The sequence below is a fragment of the Balaenoptera acutorostrata genome, chromosome 16 (genome assembly GCF_949987535.1).
Source record: "Balaenoptera acutorostrata chromosome 16, mBalAcu1.1, whole genome shotgun sequence".
Taxonomy (NCBI): domain Eukaryota; kingdom Metazoa; phylum Chordata; class Mammalia; order Artiodactyla; family Balaenopteridae; genus Balaenoptera; species Balaenoptera acutorostrata.
In genome coordinates this window covers 31,143,988-31,162,939 of record NC_080079.1, presented here as the reverse complement: position 1 = coordinate 31,162,939, position 18,952 = coordinate 31,143,988, and the positions used below count along the sequence as shown (strand labels likewise).

At 47.7% G+C, this 18,952-nt stretch overlaps 2 protein-coding genes across 6 annotated transcripts in view; one reads left to right on the top strand and one right to left on the bottom strand.

Moving 5' to 3' along the window:
- The window catches only part of PI4K2A (phosphatidylinositol 4-kinase type 2 alpha), a 26,394-nt gene extending 17,142 nt beyond the window's left edge, over positions 1-9,252 (top strand). Inside the window, exons 6-9 of the mRNA XM_028167732.2 lie at positions 1,454-1,553; positions 2,306-2,439; positions 2,941-3,000; positions 6,798-9,252. Of these exons, the coding sequence (XP_028023533.2) occupies positions 1,454-1,553; positions 2,306-2,439; positions 2,941-3,000; positions 6,798-6,959 (456 nt within the window). The 3' untranslated portion in view covers positions 6,960-9,252. The remainder of the gene's footprint in view (positions 1-1,453; positions 1,554-2,305; positions 2,440-2,940; positions 3,001-6,797) is intronic.
- On the bottom strand, positions 2,837-18,952 carry AVPI1 (arginine vasopressin induced 1). 5 transcript variants are annotated; one of them, XM_057530464.1, is made up of 4 exons: positions 18,575-18,862; positions 12,103-12,390; positions 7,815-10,844; positions 2,837-6,546 (listed from the first exon to the last, which is right to left on the bottom strand). In XM_057530464.1, the coding sequence occupies exons 1-3, from the start codon at positions 18,592-18,594 to the stop codon at positions 10,685-10,687; spliced, it is 468 nt and encodes a 155-aa protein (XP_057386447.1). In that variant the 5' UTR covers positions 18,595-18,862; the 3' UTR covers positions 2,837-6,546; positions 7,815-10,684. The 5 variants fall into 5 exon arrangements, with proteins under 5 accessions (XP_057386447.1, XP_007187463.2, XP_057386450.1 ...); XM_007187401.3 differs by having other exon boundaries at positions 10,196-10,844; XM_057530467.1 differs by lacking the exon at positions 2,837-6,546 and having other exon boundaries at positions 10,251-10,844; positions 18,808-18,952.

Below are 18,952 nucleotides of genomic sequence, written 5' to 3'. Positions count from 1 at the left end.
ATACTTTGTGCCTTTTTTTGAGATTCACATTGCATAGTAGCACAGTAGAGGTCTGAGAAATAGTGCATTAGTGCACCTGTGTAATTTTGTTTGGCTCAGTGATTTCTAAACCTTTTGACCATGGAATACTTTTCTCACAAGAATACAATTCCACAGAACATCAGTTTAGAAAAAGCTGCTTCCTGCAACTTTCTTTACCCTCTCATTGCTTTTATACTCCACCATACTTCCCCATCCCTGTTCAATCTGCACATTTAACAAAATTAGCAGGAAGGCTACCTGGAGAAGGAGAGTGAGGTTGGCTTTTATTCTTTATAGTGTTTTTTTTTTCTTCCAGCTTTATTGAGATATGATTGACATATAATATTGTGCAAGTTTAAGATGTACAATGTGATGATTTGATGTATATATTGCAAAATGTTTACCACAATAAGGTTAGTTAACACATCCTCATAGTGTTTTTACCTCCTTTTGTAATAGTGGTTCTCAAATTCTGTACATCAGAATCACCTGAAGAGCTTACTAAAAATAGTACAGATTCGGGGGACTTTTCTGGCGGTCCAGTGGTTAGGACTCTGTGCTTCCAGTGCAGGGGGTGCGGGTTCACTCCCGGGTTGGGGAACTAAGATACTACACACTGCAGAGTGGCCCAAAAAAAAAAAGTACAGATTTTATTGGATTGGCCAAAGAGTTCACTCGGGTTTTTCTGTAAGATCAGTACAAGCCTTTCCTCCATTAGGTCTGGGGTAAACTGAGGATTTCACACCTTAAATAAGGTATCCCAGAGGATTCTGATGCAGGTATCCTGGACCCACATGCCCTGTTCCTGTGGTGGCACTAGTTAACCTGAACACGGAGCCAAGTAGACAGCCATGGGAATGTCTGACATGGGCTGCTGTCACAGGCAGTCTGCTCCACTCTCTCTGCACTCAGCTCTCGTCCTTTTCCTTTTAATGTATCACGGAAGCAGGGGAACAGACTCCCTTATGCAAGAGCAGCCAGCTGTTATCTTCCACGGATCCGTTATCTCACTGGAAAATGTGGCCACCACCACTGAAGTGGTATCTGAGTCAAGGTCCACACGAAAGGACCTTGGCTGACTGATAATTGACTTTTCTTTTTTTTTTTATACTCACAGGATTCTCACTGCCTTTCCCTAGGAGGAATGGCTTATAGTTATCTTTTGTTATTGTCATTTCCCATGTTACCAAGGACTGTGGCAACTCTTGGGGAAGGACACCTTTTCTAAGATAAGAAAGGGACTCTGAGAACCTTGAATTAGCCAAATCAAAGTGCCATGAATGTATTAAGTCAGGTAACAATATGGAAACCAGTTCAGAGGTTGAGTAAGGACTGATGCCTGAGGAGGTTGAGATGGGATGCTTTGCTACTACGTTAAAGGGCCTGGGGCAGATGGGACTCTATAAATATTTAGTCTTCCCTTGCTCTTCAGGACACAGACTGGGTGGTGGTGAAGGAGCCTGTTATCAAGGTGGCTGCCATAGACAATGGGCTGGCTTTCCCCCTGAAACATCCTGACTCCTGGAGGGCGTGTAAGTCTCAAGACTGCTATGGTCTGGCTCTTTTCTTGCTCAGTCTCAGTTTTCTTATGTGTGCAATGAAGATAATAATTCCTCTATCACAGGATTGTTCTAAGAATTAATGAAATAATGCAGCTCATGCACTTGAGCACAATGGCTGGCACATGGCAACTACTCCATAATGTAAGCTATTATTATAATTTTTACCTTACATTATTCCCATTTGAAGCACAGAGTTGAGTTTTCGCATCTCTGCTTTGCATTTTTCTTATTATTTCTGAGGACTGTCTTATCATAATTTATTCTATTTGTGTTTCTAAATACAAGCTGCTGTCAGTGTTCTGTCTTCCATGTTGACATTCTAGAAGCCAGCCCCTGCCCCATTATAACTGAGAAACTTTTAGAAAGGGAAAGATACAAGTAGAGGGTCACTAGTCCCTTTGCAGTACTTGTCTGTCTTTTCAGAAGGAGCATCTCAATGTTTCGGTGACAAGTAACTGCTTCTAGATAGGCTTACATCTTGGAAAGTCATATAATGTCTGGGAAAGAGCACAGGCTCAGGTATTAGGCAGACCTGGGTTTGAAGCCCAGTTTCTCCACTTACTGTGTAACCTTTAGGGTTAACAGACCCTATAACTTTTATTTTCTGTTGTGTTTCAAATAAGAGCGGTATCCTACCTTTGCCAGTGCCCTGATAGGTGGAGGACATAGATGGGCAGGGATTTTTTCAACACCAGCTTTCTTTTGACTTTTCCTCTTTTCAGATCCTTTTTACTGGGCCTGGTTGCCGCAGGCAAAAGTCCCATTCTCTCAAGAGATCAAAGATCTGATTCTTCCAAAGATATCAGACCCTAACTTCGTCAAGGACTTGGAGGAGGACCTATATGAACTCTTCAAGGTTAGCCCTGGGAACCTCAGCCTTATAACTATATAGAAGAAAGAATTCCAGTGGTTTTTCTAATTGGTCCTGATACAAGCCAAAAGAGAATGGAAACACCCTTCTGGCTTGTGTTAGCCAATGAAGAGCAAGATTCCCCCCTGTGGACAGCAAGACCTGGTTTGAGTTGGTCTGAAAAAAATTGGCAGCTGTGATGAATCACACTGGTTTGTGTCCTTTGTGTCATGTGGCTGCAGTGTCTCTGCAGAGCTCTCATTTTCAAATGGAGCACTAGCACCTGGAGTTCTTTAGCGTTAATGATGAGACTGAGGACAAAATAGTTACTTGTTCTCTATTTCCCCATGTGTGAAACAGGGAGTTCCTGGGGTGGTGGTTAATTTCACTAAGTCTCCAAAGCTTCATGTAGGTTCTCTTTATTAGAAAGTTTCTCATTGGGGGAGGAAAACAGGTTCTTCTGAGGGATTCATGCAGGTTCCATCTCCTTCTGCCCTTCTTTTGCAGAAAGATCCTGGTTTCGATAGGGGCCAGTTCCATAAGCAGATTGCTGTCATGCGGGGACAGGTAAGCCTGGAACATCCTCCTGGTGTCATCCCTGGGATCTCTCTGACAGGGTTTTATGCTCATGTTGAGTAAATGTGTAAAGCTTGTATTTTAAATCCATTTTAGTCTATGCCATACATATTTGTAACTCTCCGTTAACACCTGAGAGGAAAAGTAGCCATCCCAAATCTCCCACCTCTTCCATGGTATCTGGTGCTTGGTGAAGCACTTACTATGGCTTAGCTCTGCGCCGCTTGCTGGGTAGTTCATTGGTAGATTCACCTGGTGGTCTGTGTCCTCAAGTTGCGCAAGGCAGCCACATGCCTTGGTGGTTAAGAGCTAGGCTCCGGAGTCAGCCTGCTGCCGCACCATTCCCAGCACTATGGCCTGGGGCAGGAGTCTCTGCTTCCTTGTTTATAAAATGGGACAGTAATCATAGTTTGCATAGTTGGCCAGAGGATTACATAAGATAATGTGTATCAAGTGTTTAGTAAAAACAATGCCTGGCACGTGGTAAGCACTCAGATGCTGGTCATGGTTATAATTTTTGTTGTTATAGTTACAAGCCATATTATTTCTTTTTTCTCCACTTCACCTTCAAAGAGAACCAAGGAAACCCCCAGGGTGTTGTTGACCTTCCAAAGCATAGTAAAGAATAGCTTGAAAATTGTCTAAAAACTCTGTAGGACACTGACATTCTGCTTATCACTTTGAAGTCTTAAAGATAGCTGGGATGGCTAAGTGGTTAGGGCACAAACTGGTCAGAGTGCCTGGTTTGAATCCTGGCTCTGCCATTTACTAGCTATGAGGTCTTGGTCGAGTTACTTAATCTCTCCTTCTTTTAGTTTCTCCATCTGTAACATGGGATTAATAACAGCACCTACCTCGTAGGGTTATTATGAGATAAATCATTGAAAACAGTTGGAGTAGTGCTGGTGTACTGAAGTACTCAATATGGGTTAGCTCTTTTGATTATGATTTTGTATACAGCTTCTCACATCTTTGAAGGACAAGAGGGTTTTCTCAGTCATAATTATACATTTACCTCTTTCTTCCATTTAGCAAAAGGCTTCTGGTGAGAGCAACTCTTGAGCTTACCGAGCCCATCTTCTCTAGAAATGGGACAGACAGGTTTTAAGAGCTGCAGTTATTATAGCCGCCTGAATACCGTAACATGGTCTTCCTACATTTCCTAAATAATGTAAGGGCCCAGTTAGGCTGGCAGAATTTTTAGAAACCTTAAAAGCCACGTGATGTAGTCTGGTATTATGGAACTCAGCATAAAGGCACAAACTTCTCAAGTTTATGTAGGCTGTACCTCTGTCCCTATTGTAGTTTCTTCTCTAATCCCTTCCCAGCTCCAGTCTCTTGCCAACATCATAGCAATCTTCCTCTCATGATATTTAGTTAGGACCATTATCTAGAGTAGCAAAAGGCAGGGTTGGGGGGGTGGATTGAGAGAGTGCAATCTTAGCTTTCTTTCCAACTTGTGCTCTTAATGTCCTTTGAGGGCCTGTGGCATCTTAACAACCTAGAGTGCCTCCCTCTGAAACCATAAGGTTCCATGAGAGTCCAGCTCCTCCTCCTAGCATACAGGTGAAAGGAAGGCACCACCTTCTACCTACCTGAGCTGTAATCACAGAGTGGGCTGTACAATGGCCCAGAGTCAAAGGTGAAGAATGAGGAGCCCCTAGAGAGATGGAGTTGGGTGATAGAAGTTGTTCCTCACCATAAAGGCTTCTAACCAGGAGTTAGATAAAGAATGCAGGGTCTGAGGGAAAGCTTCTTTAGATAACATTTTCAAAGACAGTATTTCTTTTTTGGCATTATGTGCCTGCTATAAATTCTTCTTCAACTTTTTAATTTGAAACATTTCAAACCTCAGTAAAACTGAAAGAGTGAGTGGGGCCTTCTAGACTCACCAATTGTTACATTTAGTTAGCCACATTTGCTTTATCTTATTTCTCTAAATATTATCTATCTGAATAGTATCTATCTCTATATATCTATATAATTCCTCTCTTTAATATATCTATATAATTTGTCTCTCTCCCTAGATAGATAGATTTTGTTTGTTTGTTTTTGGCCAAATCTTTTGAAAGTAAGTTGTAGACAGTTTGACATTTTACCCCAAAGACTTAAACATGCTGGAAAGGTGGCTTCTAACCCGGAGAACCAAAGAAAGCACCGGGAGGCCCAGCCAGGGCAGGTGTAAACTCCCGTCTCTGAAGTTGCGCGGTCTCCTGCACAACTCACTCTAATTCCATTTGAACCTCCTTTTAGTTCTCTGGCCTGATCTTGTACTCAAGGCTCTTCGAAGCAGTGTAGGGTGCTGGCAATACCAAAACAATGAAGTAAAAAAGAAATTAATTACTGGTAGGATCGACTTCTCACTTCTGACCTCTGTTCCAGGTTGAATCTCTGCCTCTTTTGGGACAGCACTTGTAGGCCAAGGATATTTATGGCTTGAGGCCTGTGTGATTTGGGGGTGCCACCTAGCTTCCCGTCCCATGTGTCTGGCCTGGCTGTGAAAATCTTCAACATCCAGTGGTTTAAAGAAGGCTGTCATAGGACAACTTCAGCTTTTGTACTGTCCTACCAGAGAAGATAAATGGTGGTGACTATGATTTTGACAAGGGGAAGAAAATGTGTTCCTTTGGAACACATTTATATCTGAAATATATGTAAAATACAGACAAAAATTGGAAAGGAGCTGAATGCACTGTGGCATCTTGGAACAGAAAAAGAACAGTACTGGAAAAGCTAATGAAATCCGAATTAAGCCTGGAGTGTGGTTAATACTAATGTTCCAATGTTGATTTCCTAGTTTTGGTAAATGTACCACGGTTATATAAGATGATAAAATTAGGAGAAATTGGGTAAATGGTGCATAGAAACTGTCTGTACTATCTTTGTAACTTTTCTGTAAGTATAAAATTATTCCAAAGTAAAAATTTTATTTAAAAAAAAGATGATGAAAAGACAGCATGAGAGGGACAATTCAACTGAAATGGCTTTTTTTGGTTTCATACATGGTCTTTGTAGGAAAATCAGAAAATAAGGATAAACAAAAATCACCCTATCTCTAGGTCACCTTCCTTGACCCAGAGATAATCACTGCCAATCACTTCTAGACTTTTTTTCTCTGTGGATAAAGTAGATAAAAAAATAAAGGTGGGGCCACACTATAATACCGGTTCCTTATCTCCTTTCTTTTCCATCTAAGACATTGTGATCAGTTTTCCATGCCAAGAGAATACATTTTTTAACTGCTTGTTTCTAATCCCTTAAGTTATTAGCTGATCCCATACTCTCAGGTATTTATATCATTTTCACTGTTACAAACAATACTGCACTGTATTGATTGAAACTAAGTGTTTTGTGCATGTCAGTGATTGTTCCCTTAGTCCTTAAAAATGGAGTTGCTGAGTCAGAGGGCCTGTTCACTTTTAAGCCTTTATGTTCCACTTGCCTTTCTGGAAAACTGTCCCACGATCCAGTCCCACAGCCACGTCTCTGAACTCTCCCCAGCTGAGTCGTCATCGTCGTCTTCTGTATCTTTACTAACTAGAAGGGCAAAACAATAGGAGTTATTTGTTTTCATTTGTATTCTTTCAACGAGTAGAGAGGTTTCCATTTTCTGTATATTGCCCACTTATATTCTTACTTTAGTAAATAGCCTGTTGGTACAATTTTCCATTAGTGGATTGTTTATTTTTGTTTTGATTTATAGGAGCACTCTATCTGCAGGTCTCCCTTCAGAGGCAGACCAGAATGCCTAGGCCTTGCCCTCACTGATCTCATTTTCCCCACTGCAGATCCTAAATCTGACCCAGGCCCTGAAAGACAACAAGAGTCCCCTGCACCTCGTCCAGATGCCACCCGTGATTGTCGAGACGGCCCGTTCCCACCAGCGATCTGCTAGCGAGTCCTACACACAGAGCTTTCAGAGTCGGAAGCCCTTCTTTTCATGGTGGTAGCCCCAGAGGCAGACAAAGGCACATTGTCTGAGACTTGGCCTGGGAGAAAGCCTGGGGAGCAGGTTGCAGGAAGAGCCAGAGAAGCCGGCGGAGATCAGTGCCCTTAAGAGCCCTCCCTCTCTGCTCACCACCCCCTCAGAGCTTTCCCAAGCACAGGGAGAAGCACAATCAGAAGGACAGTGTGTGCTGTTGGGCCCTTCTGAGAGCTGGCGTCGGGGGCGGGGGGGGGGCTGGCGCTCCGTGCAAGTAGTCCAGATGCCCGGGAAGGAGCATCTCCCTTCCAGCATCTCCTGGGGGAAGGCTGGGAAACTCCCTTCCCTTCCTGACACCCTGCTCTGTAGCTATTCCTCATTATATTCTGCATCAGAAAAAAAAAATACAAATTTAAATATAAAACCCAGGCAGAATCCCAGAACCTCTTGCAGCAGAAAACCTCTGATCCAGACCTAAATTTGCATGGGCCCAGACATCCAGGTGTCTCACAGTTCCTTACCCCCAGGGACCAAGGCAGCTAGGTGACTCGCAGTGCTGGGACAGACAGAAGCCACACTTCCTTTTGGTTTTCTGCCAAGTCTTCTTCCCCTTCTCCTCCCACCGGTGCAATAGGCTGACTCCAGACACGATTCTCACAGTGGGGAGACTTTTGCTCTAGAACTCCCAGCAGTTTTACAGTGATGGTATAGATCACCTCTGCTCCCTCCCCTGCTGGGGACCCAACCCCTCTAGTCCAGGCCTGTAGGTTGCTTGTCACTCAGGCAAAGGCAGGAGGGAGGAAGTTGACTCCCCAGCATGCAAATGTGATCCATACCACCTAGGTATGTGCTGGGAACTGTAATGGTCTGTGGGTGAACTTACCCAAGCCTTGCTTCCTTAGTCCTTGGCCGTAGCCAAAGGTAACAAACTCTCCCAGTCTGCTAATTTGTTCCTGTTGTTTTAGATGTTTTGTTCTCAACTCTTGAGTTAGTGCTTCAGTTCTCGGTTCTGGAGTGGCTCTCGGTGAGGGTTCTGGGGGAGGTCTCAGCACATAAGAGGACAGGATATTAGGTCCTTGGACTTTTTTTTCCGCTACCACTGCTGCTTGCTGGAGGTAACAGGACTTGTGTTCCGCCTCCTGGTTGGCAGCTTCCCTTTGCTCCCCAACTTCTTGTTCCAGGCCAGTTTTTCCACGGCTTCTTGAGAAAGGCAGGGCCCTAAGGAGAGAGGCCTTCACACTGCCCCCCGGTGGCTGCCCAGCCCAGTGTGCATCTTCCTGCTTCCATGTCTCTCTTCCCTCAGCTGTCCGTCCCCCTTACCAGCTGTCCGAGCCCTTTCTACACCAAAGCAAAGAATGGCCTCAGTGGGGAGTAAAGAGGGTGCCACCTGTGGCTATGGGGCAGCCCTGTGCTACTGGACGTTTCAAGTTTCCGGCGTCCTGCGATTGGTCAGTCATCCTTGGAAAGAAACTATCTCGAAGGTTTGAAGAACAACCAAAGAAAGGGAGCAAGGACTATGGCTGTGTTCCCTCTGCTTGCCTAGCTCCCGCCATGCAGGAGGTGTGCAGCTCTCTCGTCAGCTGCGCCAGGCTGGGCCCCTTCCAGTCCAGCCCCCAGGAGCCAGCTTATCCTGGGCTTCCACCCGCTGACAGGAAGAGTCTCTGGAGCTGGGTACGCATGCCCTGTGGACAAGGCACAGCTCCCCGCCGGCCCCAGCCCTGACAATCCCATTGAGCCGACCCCGACTCTGGCCTTGGGGACCACGTTTGCGAGAACATGGGAGCAGCAGGGCTCCCAGAGGCCGGAGGGGACCCAGATGTGTTTAGCTCTCCAGACATCTGTGTACAGACGTGTTGGTGAAGTGCCCCACCTGGGTGCTGAGAGGGCCTGAGCAGTCTAAAGAGCCCGGTTGCTTCCCTCACTGAGCAGATCTGCACATTGTCCTCAGGCAGACCAGCTCTGGGATGAGAAGGAAATTGGGTCCTACGTAAGAGGGAGCTGGTCCCGGTCCTGGCAGGCCAAAGAGTATGGGGCATCCTTTCCTGGCCCACATCCGTTCTCCTTGAAGCCTGTACTCAGGTGGCCTTGAATGTGGACTTTGGGAGAGCTAGGGCCCAGAGTGCCGAGGCAGGTTTCTGGGCGGCACTCGTGGAACCGCCCGGCCCTCTGCCAGCCACGGGCCCTGTCTCCCAGCGTCAGGGAGTAGAGGCTGGGCTGTAGAGTGCTGCTGCCTCTGTATTGTTCTAATGCACTGTAGAAATTGTATGTAATGTATTTAAATCAATGCAGATGTATGAATAACAAGTCCAATTCTGACCTTTTTTGTCTAGTTTTCTTTGGTGGAAGGAAGACAAGGTAGGATGCAATTTTAAGGACAAAGAACCCTGTGTTGCCATGGAGTTACTGAGATATGGCTCCTGAGTCTCTTTTCCTCTAGCAGAGCAAGGTACAGGTCCTCATTTCCCAAAATATTTTCATAACTCATTTGACACCAACACCTGACCTGCACCTACACAGATGCAAAGCTATTTGTAATCATCATGTATCCCTTTTACTGTGAATATTTGTTGCAGAAATATTAGTGTTCTGTTACGAGATGTTCCCCCAATAGGGATTATACAGTTTTTGCAATGACTCCTTTCTAAAAGCCAAAAAAATTCTAAATTACAAAATCATGTCTCCCAACGGTTTGGGGTAAGGAATGTGGACTGGCTTCTCTTTTTGGCCGTAAGAGGGCAGCTCTGCTCTGTGTGTGCATCACTGCCCACTTGGAGCAATGTGAACCCTGGCTCCTTTAAGTGACGGATAATCAAGCAGATAGGATGGGTGTGAGGGGAGCTGAATGCTAATGAACATGTAGTAGGCTTCTTTTGAGCCAAAGCCAGAATAGTAGTCAAAAATCCTCACCTCAAGGGTTTTCAGGCTACAGGAAACCTCAGTAATGCAAAAGGCATGATCGGTGCAGCTGTCGAGCTGCCTCAGGATGGTTGGTCCACAGGGATGCAGAAGCCAGCTGAGGAGCTGGTGCGCACTACACTGATGGCAGACTCATCTGGCCTAGGGTCACTGCCCACTGTGCAGGGCTGACTGTAATAGTCTCCCCTTCCAGAGCTGGCTAGGGGCCAAGAACCCTCTCTCCTCCCCTCGGACCAGGACTGCCTACGGAGAGGCTTCCATCTCGCCTCCCAGTCTGACAGCCTCTGGTAAAGGAGGCCAGCCCTATTTTCTCCTTCCTTCCCTCCCTGCAGCGACCCAGTGCCTCACCCCCAGCTCCAGTGTCCATTCTGGATCTTCCTCTTCTGTGACAGACTCACAAAGCTCTTGATGCGAATGGTTTTATTTTGCCACTTAAACTATGGTTTCCTTGTGCTGGCCTGAAGGGGCAGGGGTGTGGGACAAGCTGCTGGACCACAGGTTACAGTAGTAGTAGGAGGGTCAGTAGCAGGAGTGGTGAGATGCTGAGTCTGAGTGCCTGTCCTTGACTCCCAGGGGAATATCATGCAGCCCAGGTATAGTGTTAAATTGAGAAGGGCTGAGGCAGGAACGGTCACTGTTTCTCCTCAGTCTGGTGAGGAATGGGTCCCGTATAACAGCTCAGTGGAAGCCTTCGGGCCTGTTCTGACTCGAGCAGGCCAGTGGCAGCAGTGGGGCTGTCTGCCTCAGCTCTCTTCCTTCTTCGCCTCCCCAGGCCCTTTGGCAAAAGTCCCTATGAATCCTGGGGAAGATACAGCTGTTCCCAGCCCCTTCCCCGGATCAGTGTCTGATCTGATGAAGGTAGCTTGTGGGACCTGGCTTCCTCCAGTTCCGGCGGATCCTGGCATTGGTCCTCCTGGAGTTCACATACTGCTCGCTGGAAGCCATCTCCGTGGCACTGCTCTGTGGGTCAGCCGGTGGAGCGCGGGGCTCTGTGATTCTGCAGGGAACAAGTGTGTTTTAAGCCAACATCAATAGGAAGGACAGTACAGGGACTGAAGAGATTTTGGTCATGGTGAACTATTAAAACACATTGTTCAGGGGGACTTCCCTAGTGGTCCAGTGGCTAAGACTCCACACTCCCAATGCAGGGGGTCTGGGTTCGATCCCTGGTCAGGGAACTAGATCCCACATGCCGCAACTAAAGGTCCCCCATGCCGCAACTAAAGGTCCCGCATGCCGCAACTAAAAAAGATCCCGCATACCGCAACTAAAAGGTATCCCACATGCCGCAACTAAGACCCGACGCAGCCAAATAAATAAATATTAAAAAACAAAACAAACAAAAAACATTGGTCAGGGCCAAGTGAGACCAGGGCTCTGGTCTCATCTCTGCCCAAAGAGCTGCATGACAAGGCAAAGCTTTCAGACTGCTCTTCTGTAAAGAGAGTGGGGCTAGATCAGGGGGTGTGACACTTAGCATTTCTTCATCTTCCTCATCCTGTACTCGTGGCAGACATCATTAATCTGTCCTGATGCAAGACCAGAGGGCAAGTATCCATCTTAAGATGATTTCAGTAGGGATTACTAATCAACTGGAACTAATATGAGCAATGAAGCTGATTTGCTGCCCCTGGACCTGATGATCTCAGAAGGCCTGCTCAGATCTGATATTCTGACTGTGGGCCCAGCATGTAACCCATAGTGATTGGTTAGGCCATGTGGTTCAACTCGATCTCTTGGGGCTTACTGTTCCTGAGCTGGCAGTGACCTAATAAGCAAAGAGGTGGAGGAATAGGGAAAGTTTAAGGTAAAGTTTCTCAACCATTTTTAACCCTTGATGTCTCTACAGTACTCTCTTATGCTATTTTCTTAGTAATCCCACAGCCAGGGTTTTCACCAGGCTTACTTTTGAATGTTACCTGTTCAGCAACAGGTAAACAGGATTGTTTTTTTCTTCCAGACCATAGTCCCTCGCACCTGGTGGAGAATCACTGCGAAATGAGGTGGCACTGAGAGGACCCAGGCACCCCCTCCCATGGGAGTAGGGTTAGGGTCATAGACGATTCCAGTAGTAACAGCAACCTCTAAGTGTCAACCATGTGGTAAGTAAGCGCTGTGTAGACCTCACAACAACCCCAAAGGTAGGTACTTCGAGGTGAGGCCAGGTTAGCAGCTCCAGGCCCCAGAGCCGGGAAAGGGTAGAGTGGGCGTGTTAGTGCTCTCCTCCCCGCGGCCCTCCAGCCCCAGGGGCCTACCTGAGCCGGCTGCAGTGGTGTAGCGAGGGGCCCAGGGGCTTCTGCCGAGGGGGCCTCTTCCTGCGCAGCCTCTTCAAGGCCTCCGCCACACGGTGGTCCCCTGCACACTCCCAGATGACCTGCGCTCGTTCCTCGGCCAGCTGGTCCCCGCTGCAGTGAAACAGGCCCTGGATCTGCAGCAGCTCAGCGTCCTGGAAGATGTTGGCCGAGGCCTGCTTGCGGCCCCGGGCTTCCGTCGGGGCCTGCCAGGGGGGTGGCTCGCTCACCACAGAGGCGGGGGTACCCATCCTGGGTGCCGAGGAAGGAACAGGGAGGGTCGTCAGCAGCTCAGCGGGCCCTTCCCAAGCCCTGGGGTCCTGACTAACGCAAGGGCTTCTGGTGTTTCTATTCTCCAGGAGCCGAAGTGGAGGAAGTCTTGACTTAAAATCACTCTAATTTCCCAGGGCACCTTGAGGAAATAATAATGATGATGGCAGTCAAACTTTACTATAAAGTGCTTATGTGCCTGACGTATGTATTAACTTAAGGGTCACAGAAGGTGAGGATTGTTTATCACCACTTCACAGATGAAGAAGCGCACCCCAGATGTTAAATGACTTTCTTGCAGGCACAAAGCCATGTGTAAGTGCAGAGCCAGAAGTAGAACCCAAGTCTGTCTGGCTCTGGAGTCCACGCAGACCCCGGGTCCTAGTGATAACGCCTGTAGCAGCGGCAGCTGAAACGTGTTAAGCACTTATGTATCAGGCATCACTGTAAGGGCTGTATTCACATAACATCGTTGAAATACGAACACAACAGCCTATGAGGTAGGTACTTTTTAAGCTCCTCATGTCACAGATGAGGAAACTGAAGAACAATCCAGAATCCTCTGATGCTGAGACCTAAGCTCTGTGGCACAGAAGTAAGAGAGGGGCTGTGGACTTGGGCTCCCCAGGTGGGAATCCGGCTTCTGGCCGCCTGCACCACCTACTGGCTGGGTGACCCTCCACACCTCATCTGCTTCCTGTGTAACTTAGCCATACTAGTACCTGCTTCGTAGAGCTCCTGTGAGGACTGAGTGAAGACACATAAAGCATTAAGACCACTCATTTGCTTTTCCATCTACAACACTGAGAAGAGTCATCCCATTTTCTATTTTCAAGACCCTGGGGATGAACCTAGTCCATATAATTTAGTAAACACGGTATGAAATAGACCAATCATATCTAACCACAGTCCAAAGGACCACAGAGACAAAGGTAGGGGCAGAAGAAGGGGTTACAGGGTTAGAATATCCTATCAGGGCAGAGGCAGAAATCGATACTAAGTTCAATAAAAGTTAGGCTCCGGTCAATGCCCCTGCCTCCTCATATGCAAGAAATGAAACTTGAATTACCTCAGTTCTAGATAGTTGTTTTTGAATGATAAAGGGATAAGAGGCTCACCCACCTTATCCTTATCTTCACTACAGCCTGAAAAAGCTATGGGATTGGAAAATAGACTGGAGACCAGAAAGACCAAGGACTTTGGCATTACACAGAATTGGGTTTGAATCCCAGCTCTGCCACCTTCCTGGCTGTGACCTTAGGCAAGTTACTCAACCTCTCTGAGCCTGTTTGCTTAACTGTAAAATGGGGCTAATAATCAATTTTCAGGATTATTGTGAGGATTAAATGGGTCTAGTGTGGTATCAGGTCCCCAGTGGGAGCTAAATAAATGCAAATGCCCCTCTTCTTGGCTTCCTTGACTTTGTTACTTGGGTCAGGGGTGTAATGTAGACGCTCCTTTTCCTCTGAGCAGCCTGGCCTGAGCCAGCAGAAGGCCTGCCTGTGCTCCCTTCACCCTTCACAGTCCCGGGCCTAAGAAGGAAGGCCTGGTTGCTAAGTCAGACCTCATTCCACAGCCATCTATAGAGATACCTATCAAACAGCAACCGGCTTACAAAGGGGGAAATCAAATTTAAAATATATTTAAATTAAAAATGTACACGCCCACTGTAAAAAGTGCAAAAGAACAGAATCAGGGACTTCCCTGGTGGCGCAGTGGTTAAGAATCCGCCTGCCAACGCAGAGGACACGTGTTCAAGCCCTGGTCCGGGAAGATCCCACATGCCGCGGAGCAACTAAGCCCGCGCGCCTAGAGCCTGTGCTCCGCAACGAGAGAAGCCACCGCAATGAGAAGCCCGGGCACCGCAACGAAGAGTGGCCCCTGCTCGCCGCACCTAGAGAAAGCCCGCACACAGCAACAAAGACCCAACGCAGCCAAAAATAAATAAATAAAATAAATTTATTAAAAAAAAAAACAATCATATAAATAAGAGCATTACCAGTTTCCTATCCATCCTCAGCCCACCTGCCGAAGTAACCCTTACTCCCACCTGCTTTTTATGCTCTTGAGAATTTGAGCCATCTCTCTCTCATTCACACTCCTCAGATATGACTGTCCCCCTCCTTGCCCTGGCCATCCCTCCTCCTCATCCCAGTAGCCATCCTCCTTCCAGTAATTTCCACACTCACCCTGTCCCAGTTTCTAGGCCTTCTATCATAAGAACCGCACTCTCTTTTAAAAAGATTTAATAACTAAAATAAACCTTCAGAAGACTGATAAATTAACTTCATAAAAATTGTGCTGGGCTTCCCTGGTGGCGCAGTGGTTGAGAATCTGCCTGCTCATGCAGAGGACGCGGGTTCGAGCCCTGGTCTGGGAAGATCCCACATGCTGTGGGCCCATGAGCCACAACAACTGAGCCTGCGCGTCTGGAGCCTGTGCTCCGCAACAAGAGAGGCCACGATAGTGAGAGGCCCGCGCACCGCGATGAAGAGTGGCCCCCGCTTGCCACAACTAGAGAAAGCCCTTGCACAGAAACGAAGACCCAACACAACCAAAAAATAAATAAATTAAAAAAAAAAAAAAATAGCTCTTAAAAAAAAAAAATTGTGCTTTTTGGGGGACTTCCCTGGTGGTCCAGAGGTTAAGACTCTGCGCTTCCACTGCAGGCGCCGTGGGTTCGATCCCTGGTCAGGGAACTAAGATCTCGCATGCTGCGCGGTGTGGCCAAAAAAAAAAAAAGTTAAAAAAAATATGTACTTGTTATCTGGAAAATGGGAATTTTAAAATCTGCCTCTCCATAGGCACAATTATGGGAATCCAGTTAGGACCTAATATGTGTGGTAATTAAAGCCCCAGCACTGGATGATATAAATATACTGTGACCAGACAACAACAGTCACCAAGTAACACTTTCAGGCTGATAAAGAGAAATAAAAGCTAACTATGGGGTGTTTATTCCGAATCAGCGACATGCATGATATCATTTCATCCTCAAAACAGTTCTTAGGAATCAGGCACTGTTATCCTCATCGCCATTCAAAGGGGACTAAAGAGTAGCTGAAATACATATCTTTGGCTCAGCCGAGGCCAGAACCTCATCTTAATGACTGCAGCCCGAGCTTTTAAACCACCAAGTTGCCATCACAGCCAGGCAGCTCAAAGCACAGTTCTTCCCATCATTTCTGTGAGGACTATTTCACTATTCTTATCTAATTCACAAAGTGGGGAAACTTGCCAGCGGAAAGGGAAGAACAGTGAATGTCCCACATGCCAGGCAGGAGTGGGGTTGTGGAATTTATTTTAATCTTCACTAGCACCAGAGCTCTTTACCAGGTGACAGGCTGCCCCAGCCTTGAAGCCATGAACCTGTGGCACTCTGAAGAGGAAGATCCCCAGCCTCCACAAAAGAAATCTGGAACTGCAACCCGGTCCAGTGCACAGAGCACTGGCTTATGAGTCAGAGGACGAGGTTCGAGCCCTAGTTCTGCCACTCATGGGCTCAAAGGCCTCAGGCACTTCACATGGCCTCTGTGGGCCTGTTTCCCTCTTACATCTGAAAGGACAGGCTGATGCTTGTGGTCTCCAAGGGTATGTGCTGGTGTTGAGAGTCAATGATTCCATGACAAGGCTAGGTCCATAGGGAAGCAGAGGTGGGTTTGCTTGTCTGCCAGGGTCCAGGAGCAACACGTGTGGACAGGTCTGGCTCATTAAATGCCAGGGAACTCCCCACCAGTAGCTCCCCCTTTCTTCCCTCCTCAGTCTTCCCTGGAGGCTAGACCCTGCTGTGCTGCTGTGGGCTGTGGGGTTAGGGTCTGGTAGAAGACAGAGAACTCACTGCTCTAAAGCATTCTAGTGACCTAGGCTGGCTATGGCCAAGCCTGGAGCAGACTCCCAGACTGACCTCGGTGGTGGGAGAAGGGGTGACAGTCCTTCTCTTAGACTCAGGCAATCTCACCCTCCCTTCAGAGAGAATGGCAATGGGATCAAGTAGCAGCGTCTGCCTCAGGGAGGATGTGGCTCGGAGCCTGACCTCCCAGATGGTCCAGCCACCTCTGCCAGGGCTGCAAGGCCCTGCAAGGCCCTGCCTCCTGCCTCTAGCCTCTAGCCTCCAGCCTCTAGCCTCCAGAGGCCAGTTACAGAGTTACAGTGAGTTACAAACACACCAACAAGGAACCACCTGGGAGAGTCTGAGCCTCCAGCCTCAACCACAGCCTCCATGAACCTCGAGAGGCCTTGGCACCTCCAGATTTTGAGGCCCCTCACTCCTGGTCTGCCTCCCACTCTGGGATTCAGAAAGCAGAGTGAGGCTGGGAATAAAAATCAGTGGATTTCATGTAGGACTATCTGGTAAACTTTGAGAAAACTGAATCGGAACACTTTTATTATCAGAACAAAATTTCCTGTCTTATTCAATGTGTTACTTTCCCACAAATTTCCTGGACAAGACCTGAATCCAGGGAAGTCAGTGTGTACTTGAACAATGGCAGTTTTTTAAACTGGGAAATGAAACCACGGGTCTATTAAAAGATTATAAATGGATCTTTCATTTCAGAGCTGACATAAAAAATAGGTATGGGTCTGTGAGCAAATGCGTAAAGACCAATTGTGAAATACTTCAATTTGATCCAAACTAGCTTAGAAATGAACTCCCAAAGTAAATATCAAATGTTGAAAATGAAGTTCAACTTGTTTTGAAACAGGCAATAAATGGACTGTAGGGCTCTTACAAAGAAATATATTTAAAAAGTGACTCACCGTGCACTGAATTTGCAGTACATAAATACGGTGCCCAACTGAGCGTTCTTTGTCATGTATGAAGCTCAGTTCAGACAGCCATTCCCTCTGTAGTCTCAGGGAGGTACAGGGAACTATGACAGGCACAACACACTTGTATGACCTGGGTGGCAACTGGGCCCTCACTCACCCCCTTCAGATAATGCTGGTGATGGTAATAATCTGTAATCAGAGGCCAAGGGCCTCTTCAGAAAAAGAACTGGAGGCTCTGGCCGAGGGCCCAAATCAACACCTGTGGCCTTGGCCTGCTTCCCTGCACAGACATGCCACTGGACAGCAGCCAAAATCAGTGGCTCCTTCAAGCAGGAGGCTCAGTCCAAATGGCCTTGTGGGCCTAGCTCAGCCAGGAGAAAAATGGACACAGGTTGGTCTCCAGTTCTGTGTCCCAGGAGGTAAAGAAAGGAAATGGACCCTTCCCCCAGATCAATTCTCAGATATGACCTGGAAGTAAACCCTGCTAGATCTAGGAATAACTCTTTTCAAGAGTTCAAGAACCCTGAATTCTGGCTCTGCCCCTGATAACTGGGTACCTTGGCAGGCCTCGGTTTTCCCCTGCCTCAATTTGCTCATCATCAAAATGGTGAGAATAAATAACCCTTAGGGGATAGGGAGATAAAGTATGCGAAAGCATCTATCCTAGTACATTACATCGTGAATGAATGATGTAAGGGAGAGAGGCTGTTTAACCACCAGGGACTATAGAATCATTGCCATTTTCATCCTCACTACTGTCATGAAACTCCCTCAAAAGGGACCTTCACTCTTGGGAGAAGAGAGTAAAGGGAGATGGATTCATCTGTGGACTTTTAAATCATAGCTGCCATTGAGGCAGCTTGCTCCCTGTCAAGTGCAGAAGAGCACTTTCTGAGGAGTAATATCTTTAATCCTCACAACACCCCTATGAGGAGGCACTATTATTGTTACACCCATTTTACAGATGAGAAAGCTGAGCCCAGAAAGGTTAAGTAACTTCCCAAAGTCACACAGGTGGTAGGTGACGAGGCTGGGATAGGAACCCTAGTCTGATCCCAGCGCCCACGCTCTCAACCACTGCTATTTTTGTTCCTGCCAGATGGCTGACGAGGTCGTCTGGGGGAGGAAGGATCCAGGAGGCTCTGAAACGGGCTATCTGCTTCTGCGGGTTTTGGAAGGCGCAGGGATCGAAAGCCGGGTCTCCCAAGCCAGCCTCTGTGCCCTCGACACTCCACCACCCCGCGGGGAGTTAGAGTGATTACTCACCACGCTGAAGGGCAGAGCCGACAGACCTCAAATCGGGATGGGGTCAGCTAAGATGCACCCACCCCAACCCCTTCCACGGCTTTCGAAAGGGCGGGCGCAGCTCTGGGCTTCCTGCCTCGACGGTGCTTACAGGGACCGGACGGCGTTCATCAACAGGACAAGACCTTGGGAGCGGGTATCCTGGTCGAGGTCACACGGCGATATCCCCAGCACGGGTCCGCCCCCGGGGCTCAGACGTGGCCGCTTCGCACAACGACGGGCTCTAAGTGGACGTGGGAGTTCGGGTCCCGGCGACACCCCTGCTCTGACGGCCCGCCCACTCGCTTCCACCGCAGCTCAAGCCAAGATGCCGAACCTACGTACCTGGCCGCCTGAGGCAGGCCACCTCGGTCACAGCCACGGCTCCCCGGAGAAAACGCTCCTTGGCCCGGGAACAGCCAATCCTCTGCCGAGCTTTGGTGTGAGCGCCCCGCGAGCCTTCCAAAACCGAACGCGGAGACTCCGTGAA

Bases quoted from the DNA above. Each gene is read 5' to 3' on its own strand.
- AVPI1 (XM_057530464.1), bottom strand. From the start codon at position 18,594: ATGAACGCCGTCCGGTCCCT. The intron at 12,391-18,574 runs GTAAGCACCGTC...CTCGGCACCCAG, and splicing joins ATGAACGCCGTCCGGTCCCT to GATGGGTACCCCCGCCTCTG. The intron at 10,845-12,102 runs GTAGGCCCCTGG...TGTTCCCTGCAG, and splicing joins CACCACTGCAGCCGGCTCAG to AATCACAGAGCCCCGCGCTC.